At 45.0% G+C, this 7,772-nt stretch overlaps 1 protein-coding gene across 1 annotated transcript in view; it reads right to left on the bottom strand.

Annotated features, from left to right (window-relative positions):
* Positions 1-7,772, bottom strand: part of Cndp1 (carnosine dipeptidase 1) — a 35,045-nt gene that overhangs the window by 23,820 nt on the left and 3,453 nt on the right. The window contains exons 2-4 of the mRNA XM_021215038.2: positions 4,401-4,597; positions 1,943-2,092; positions 236-398 (exon numbers count right to left, since the gene is read on the bottom strand). Coding sequence (XP_021070697.1) covers positions 236-398; positions 1,943-2,092; positions 4,401-4,484 — 397 coding nt within the window. The 5' untranslated portion in view covers positions 4,485-4,597. The remainder of the gene's footprint in view (positions 1-235; positions 399-1,942; positions 2,093-4,400; positions 4,598-7,772) is intronic.

The raw sequence follows: 7,772 nt of genomic DNA on the forward strand, positions 1-7,772 counted from the left end.
TACAGGGTTTCTCTGTATAGTCCTGGCTGTCCTGGAACTCACTTTGTAGACCAGGCTGGCCTCGAACTCAGAAATCCGCCCGTCTCTGCCTCCCGAGTGCTGGGATTAAAGGTGTACGTCACCACGACTGGCTGCTCTGCTCATTTGTAACCATAGTTAAAAGCCAGGACAGTCTTTGATCTGTGTCAAGCCTTGACTACAGACGTGCTCCACCTAGGGACCAGATGACACTAACCGTCCACCTCTGTCAGTGTGTAGGGCTCCGTGAACCACCCGTCATCCTTCTGAGCTGGCTGCACGTCCAGGTGCCCATAGAAGCATACAGTGGGCTTCTCGGGATCACTTCCCAGCTCTCCCAATAGGATAGGAGGTATGGGGAGACTCTGACCATCAGGCATCTGTGGGATTGTGAATCACAACATTAGAGCAAGCAAACAAAACTCAAAGAGAACGTACTCTCTCTTCTAGAACATTTAAAACAGACTCCCGTCTATTCTATCCTTGAGTCCCTGTAACACTTACATCATGTTTTCTGAGCATCCCTTTCCCCATCTCTGAAGTGCATGCAATGGCTGGCTATGTAATATATGCCTGTTTTTTTAAAAAAATAATATAAATATATATATATGATGAGTACACTGTATCTGTCTTCAAACACACCAGAAGAGGGCATCAGATCCCATTACAGATGGTTGTGATCCACCATGTAGTTGCTGGGAATTGACCTCAGGACCCCTGGAAGAGCAGTCAGTGCTCTTAACCACTGAGCCATCTCTCCAGCCCCCATGATGCATACCTTTATTCCTAGGTCTAAAGAGACAAGGCAGATCTCTGTGCCTTTGCACCAGCCTGGTCTACAGAGTGAGTTCTAGCCCAGCCAAGGCTACATGATGAGGGTCTGTCCCAAATAAATAAATCCACAAAACAAAAATGTATATCATGATATCCTTCGAATAACTAGCATTGTTGGATATAATTTATTATATTCCATTATAAAAACTGGAATTATGATAATCAGTAATTGTTTGATATACAATGCCAAATTGTATACAGTTGTTTGGAAATATTCCTCAAGAACTCATATCTCAAATGGCTTAAAGCAGTAGATTTTCCAAATCCTGGAAATCTAATCTTGATGATTCTAAAGTTCTCGGTGCTAAAGGAGGAGACATTGGATGCTTTAATGCAGCTCTGCCATGGAAGAATGGCAGACAGTTCTAAGCAATGGTTCTGTGCTGGCTGTTTTCAACTTGACACAAGCTAGAGTTATGTAAAAGGAGGGAATCTGGATTGAGAAAATGCCGCTATAAGATCCAGATGTGGGGCACTTTCTTAGTGATTGGTTGGGGAGGACCCATCCCACTGCAAGTGAAGTCTGGTTGTCTTGGGCACTATAAGAAAGCAGGCTGAGCAAGCCAGCCAGTAAGCAGCACCCCTCCATGACTTCTGCATCAGCTCCTGTCTCCAGCATTCATCCCTGCTTGAGTTCCTGTCCTGACTCCATTCAGTGATGAACAATGATATGGAAGTATAAGCCAAAAAAGCCCTTTTCTTCCCAAGCTGCTTTTTGGTCATGGTGTTTCTTTGCAGCAATGGAAACCCTAACTAGGAAGGTTCCAGGGAAAGAGCATGTCTTCAGACACTCCTTTCAGGGACCTCCTGTGCATGCAAGGAGGCAAGGGAAAAGTGCTCAGAGAACTAGGGGGCGGTTCTTCCAATAACAAATTGACCCACACTCATGGCCTTCACTTTCTTCTTCACCTGCCACCAGTCCTGCTATGACCAGAAGTCCACAGCACAGTCTCCTTTTAGACTAGATGGAACGTTTCATTCTTATGGGCGACCTAGACTCTGTGGAGATTGCAGTGAGGGTCTGAGTAAGTAAGTAAGGATGATGGTTGTAGACATGCAGTCTCCTGGGCTGGAAGGAGACCCCTGGTACCTGCTGAGAACCCAAGTCTACGGAATCCACCCCAGCTCCCAGGTTCCGGAGTTTGTCTGCAGCCAAGGCCATCATCTGGAAGAGCTCCTGTCTGAGACGAGGCACGGGCTGCACAGAATCGCTCTCAATGGCCACCCACTCCTTCAAGGTCTGTGAGGAAACACAACGAGGGGGATATCAGGTAGGGTACAAGAGCCCTTGTCCAGTTGTGCAGGGGATGATGGGAGCCAAGCCCCTCAATGCTCTTCAGTTCTTGGAATCCTGCAGATTAGTTTAAAAACTCAGGGATGCTCAACAGCAAGTGTCAGAGTGAGGCAACATGTCAGCCGTGAAGATTTACAAGTGTGAGAACCCTAATTCAGTTCCTCAGAGGTGGCTTTGTAAAACGTTAGCTGGACAGTGTGGTGCGTGCTTGTAATCCTAGAACAGGTAAGGCAAAGACAGGTGGATCCCAGAGGCTCGATGGCTATCCAGCTGAGGCTGTTTGGTCAGTCACTAAGACCCTTGTTTCAAAACAAACAAAAACCAAACATCAACAAAAACAAAAAATAGCAAAGTGGACAGCACCTGAGGAAATCACAAAGTGTTCATCATTGTCTTACACATAGACACACACACAGAGACACACAAACACATACACACACAGACACACAAACACACAGACACAGACATACAAACACACAACACATACACACACACACACACACACACACACACACACACACACACACACACACTTGATGGATTAGTTTAGGGTTTAATTAAAAACCTGGAGACCAGAGCATCTGATACCAAAGATGAGGTACGGTAGATTGAAAGAATGCAGTCAGCCTTTTCCTACACGTTTGATCCTCCAGGCAGCATGGCCAGGATGTGAATTCATCAATGTTATGAGTTTCGTTCCCCAGCCCACCTCAGCCCAGAGCATTATAAGACTTTGAGAACTTAGTAAGGTTACTCACCAGTGGAATAATTCATAATCATTACTTATGGTCCAGTTTTGGAACCTGAATTGTTTAAGCCAAAACAATTTGAGGGTGGGGTGGGGGGTACTATGTAAACCAGAATGACTGAAAACTTGTGAGAGCCCTTTTATCTCTGCCTCCCAGGTGCTGGGATTACAGGGGAGCACCCACATGCCTGGCAGAGCACCACTGCTATTAATGGAAAAATGGAAAATGGCATCAATTTAAGACAACTGGTCTTGACTCTGCTTCTTACTTGTTTGTTTTCTCTTCCCTGGATATAGCATTTACATTTTTATTATAAGAGAATTTATTTAGGGAATGTTAGGTTTCCCATTTTTCACCCAGATTGTGTAGAGCAGGAGCTGCTGACACTAACCCCCACCCCCACCCATACCTTCCCGGGAGAGAATGGCAAGTTTGAGGAGGCTGGAAGAGGATATTCTGATAGAAAGCCCACACCCACCCTCAGCTCCCACAAGACACGGTATCTCAATTAACTCTGGAATTTCTGCTTGAATTCCAGAAATCTAGGAGGTCTTTCTGTCAGGTGACCATTGCAGAATGGGAAGGAGTACCTGGAGGCCACACTTAGGAACATTGACCAGGGGAGTCAAGGTTGTGCCTTTGCTTGAAGCACAAAGGCTTTGTCTCTGTTTGCATGTCAATATTCTTAATATTGGCTGATGGATGCAACCATGGACTAACATGGCATTGGGCGCATAGAACATGAAGTCTAGTGAGACTCGAAGGAGGCACTAGATGCATGAAATTGGTGTGGGAAGTCAAGCACAGTGGTGCACACCTACAGTCCTAGTACCTGAGAGGCAGAGGCAGGAGGATCAGGAATCCAAGGTTATCCTCTACCAGGTGTTGAGTTCAGGATAGCCTGGGCTACATGTGACCCTGTGGGAAAGTTTTGGTCATGGGCCTAGGTGCCAACAGAAGGGACAATAGTCCATGGGGGATGGGGGGAAGGGAAGTTGTCCAGTGAGACATAGGACCCGTACCTGCTACATCTCTCACTGCTCCCCTCCTCTTTTTGCTCCCAAGGACTCTTCATCTTCATCTTCTTCCCCTGTCCTCATCTCCCCCACGTGTCCACCCCACATCCTGGTAACCAGATTGGTGTTAGGAATGAAGAAGCAAGGACTATCAGTGTTAGCACCGGAATGGAGTTGATTCTCCTGCTCCATCTAGGTATCTCTGGCAACTAAGGAATATTATCAGTAGGCTACTTGATGGGCTAAATCATGATCTCCACAGAGGTGCTGTGAATACCGGCCCGGGCCAGAGAGTGTCTTTCTAGAGCCCGGGACTAAGGGATCTCAGCCGCAAATCTAATGAGCCCTGATACTTTATCCTAGTAAGAAGTTATCACCATTTGAATAGAATAGTATCTCCGGTCACAACATTCCACATCTCCCATTTGTAAACGGCTGCCACCAGATTCTGAAGGGAACAGGCGGGGCATCACGTGTGGCTTCTCTTACCTGCACGAACTCATCCTGGTGGAGGTCTATGTACTGGAAGAGCTTCTCCAACAGCCCAGAGTGTGGCGGAGAAGAGGAGAACATTCCCTGCTCCAGCTGTAGTGCTGAGAGATGACTTTGACTGGCCCTCAGGAACAGTGCTGAGAGAGACGAAGCCTGTGATTGGCCCACAGCAGCAGCACTGAGAGAGATGAAGCCTGTGGGTTGGCAACAATTAAACTAAATGCCAGCATTGATTGGGCTTCTGACCTTTCAAACGCTTTCATAAAATTGCTACCCAAAGCTGCCGCTCCACGTGACTTGGATTAAAGTAACCAGAGACGGTGGAACCAGAAATGTGTCTCCTCACACTGTTCCTCATAAACTTCCTTTTCAAAGCGAATGAGTTTTTAAATACTTCTAAAGATTACATTTTAATTTAATTAATTAATTTTTTATGGGTGTGGGTATTTTTTCTACATGTCTGGCTGTGTACCAGGTCCATGCCAAGTGCTCATGAAAGAGAGCATTAGACCCTATGATGGGACTAGAGTTACAAATGGTTATGAGCTGCCATGTGGGTGCTGGGAATTGAACCTGGGTCCTGTGGAAGAGCAACCAGTACTCTTAACTACAGAGCCATTGTTCCTCCTCCTCCTCCTCCTCCTCTTCCCCTTCTTATTCTCGTTTTGAGGACTCCATACACGAATACTTCATCTACATCACTCCCTCCCCTCCCTGCTTACCCTCCATCTCCTCCCACATCCCTCCACTCTTCTGGAAAATTCATAATGTCCTTTCTTTCTTTCTTTCCTTCTTTCTTTCTTTCTTTCTTTCTTTCTTTCTTTCTTTCTTTCTTTCTTTCTTTCTTTCTTTCTTTCTGTTTTGTTGTTGTTTGTTTGAGACAGGTTTCTCTGTGTAGCCCTGGCTGTCTTGGAACTCACTCTGTAGACCAGGCTGTCGTGGAACGCAGAGATCCACCCTCCTTTCTTCTTATATGTCTTAGTGGCTTTTATATTGCTGAGACAAAACACAATGAGCAAGACAACTTATAAAGGAAATCATTTAATTTGGGGGCTCACAGCTCTAGAGGATTATAGCTTATGACATCCTGGCAGGAAGCATGCCAACAGGCAGGCAAGCATGGCACTGAACAGTGGCTGAGAGCTTATATCTGATCCACAAGCAGGAGGCAGAGAGAGGAGAGGGGGGAGGGGGAGGGAAGGGGAGGGAGAGAAAGAGAGGGAGAGAGAGAGAGGGAGAGAGAGAGAGGGAGAGGGAGGAAAGGAGAGGGAGAGGGAGAGGGAGAAAAGGAGCTAACTGAGAGTGGCATGGGCTTTGAAGCTGCAAAGCACCCCCATGACACCTCCTCCAACAGGCCATGCACCCTAATCCTTCCCAAACAGTTCCACTAAATCAGTGTTTCTCAACCTGTGGGTCGCAACCCCTTTGTGGGTTGAATAAAACCTTTCACATTGTTCACCTAAGACCATGGGAAAACACAAATATACATTATAATTTATAACAGAAGCAAAATTGCAGTTTGAAGTAGCAACAAAAATATGTTTATACTTGGGGGTCTCCACCACATGGGAAACTGCATCCAAGGGTCTTAATATTAGGAGGCTGATGACCACAGCAACAACTGTTTCTAAACACATGATCTTATTGAAGTCATTCTCATTCAGACACATGTAACCTGCTGAGTTTGTTTACTATTGCTAATATGTACACACATCTATGGCTGACCACATGGGATTGGACAGCCCATCTAGTAGCTTGTTCCTGGAGGAAACTGATTCTCCCACTCTTAGCAACCACTTGTGCCAGGGCCCAGCCTTGACACGAATTGGGGTTGTCATGGACTAGGGGTACCTGTTAGGAGAATAAGAAAACACATCGACTGAGCAAACTGATGGGCTTGGTCATGTCCATGAGGGCTTTCCGAACTCTGCAGGAGTCAGAATGCCCATATAAACTTGACTCAGTCCCAGTCTTTTACTGAAATCATACAAAGAAGTTGGGTTACAAAGTTCATAGAGGGGTGGGTAAATGCTTCTCTATTGTCCTGTGCCAACACAGGACACATAGTAGTACAAATTTAGAACAGAAAAAAAGGGAACTATAAAATCTCAAATATAAAAGTTTTGCAGCAAATATATATATATATATATATATATATATATATATATATATATATATATATATATATCCACCAGTGTCCGGTAAGGTTGGGGCAGCAGTATTTGGGTTACAAAGTCAGTATCTTTCAGACATATGTTATGGTTTCATAAAAGGGCAAACAAGAGGTTATACTGATGAACCCCCTGCAATCTTTGTAATTTTTGGACCCCATCTGTCTGTCTACAAAAACATCCTCACATAACCTGTATGGAGAATTCCTAGGGGGCTGCTACCTTCATCCCTGAACCCAAGGAACCCATTGCTAACTTTCTGGGAAATATCTGTATGTTATTCCATCCTCAGTTTTATAATTAAAATGTCCTGTTTTTATTATACAGAATTGAGACTAAACTGGGGGAACAGCTGCAGAATTACTCATCTCTGCCCACAGCTCTAGGTTACTTTCATTTCCACCTCAAGTGACTGTAACATACATCTCCCTTGAATTCATGAACAGCCTTCACTTTAATATTACTGGTAACATCTAGTTCCTGGATATCAAGTGGGCCCCTACTAGGTTTTGCCAGGTCACCAAATACCAGTTTAATGAAGGAAGAAGGAAAGAGAAGGAACAGTAAATAGATAAGGAGAATGATAAGTAGTAATAATAGTTGCAGAAATAACATCATGAGGTGCTTGTGCCAAAAAAAAGGTCTAGAGACCCCTCAGTACTCATACTGGGGCTCACAAGAGGTCATGGGCTCCCACTCTGAAACATGGTACCCCTGGCAGGTTTTTCTTTCTTGTCATCAGGGGTCTCAGGCATCTCAAGCTTAATGTGGGGTGTATCCAACACACTTGTAGCTCTTCATGCATGGGTAGGACCTCGTTGACTTTCCTGTCCATGTTAGCATGTCAGCTGGTGTTGTCTTGATAGCCAACTTATTCAAGCAGCCATATTGCTGAGTCTTCATGGGAGCAAGCTCCCCATCACTATCTAGAGCAAGCACCATAGTTGCCTGGCTCTTACAGTCTTTCTTTCTGTCTCTCCCTTAATGTTTTCTAAGGGCTGCATTGTAGATATACCTAAGGTTTAGGTATAGGGCTGCATTGTAGATATATCTAAGGTTTAGGTATAGGGGCTGCATTTTAGATGTTTCTAAGACTTGGGTATAGGGTTACATTGTAGATGTATCTAAGGCTTGGGTACAGGGTTACATTGTAGATGTATCTAAGGCTTGGGTACAGGGTTACATTGTAGATGTATCT

Source organism: Mus pahari, chromosome 15 (assembly GCF_900095145.1).
Source record: "Mus pahari chromosome 15, PAHARI_EIJ_v1.1, whole genome shotgun sequence".
Classification (NCBI taxonomy): domain Eukaryota; kingdom Metazoa; phylum Chordata; class Mammalia; order Rodentia; family Muridae; genus Mus; species Mus pahari.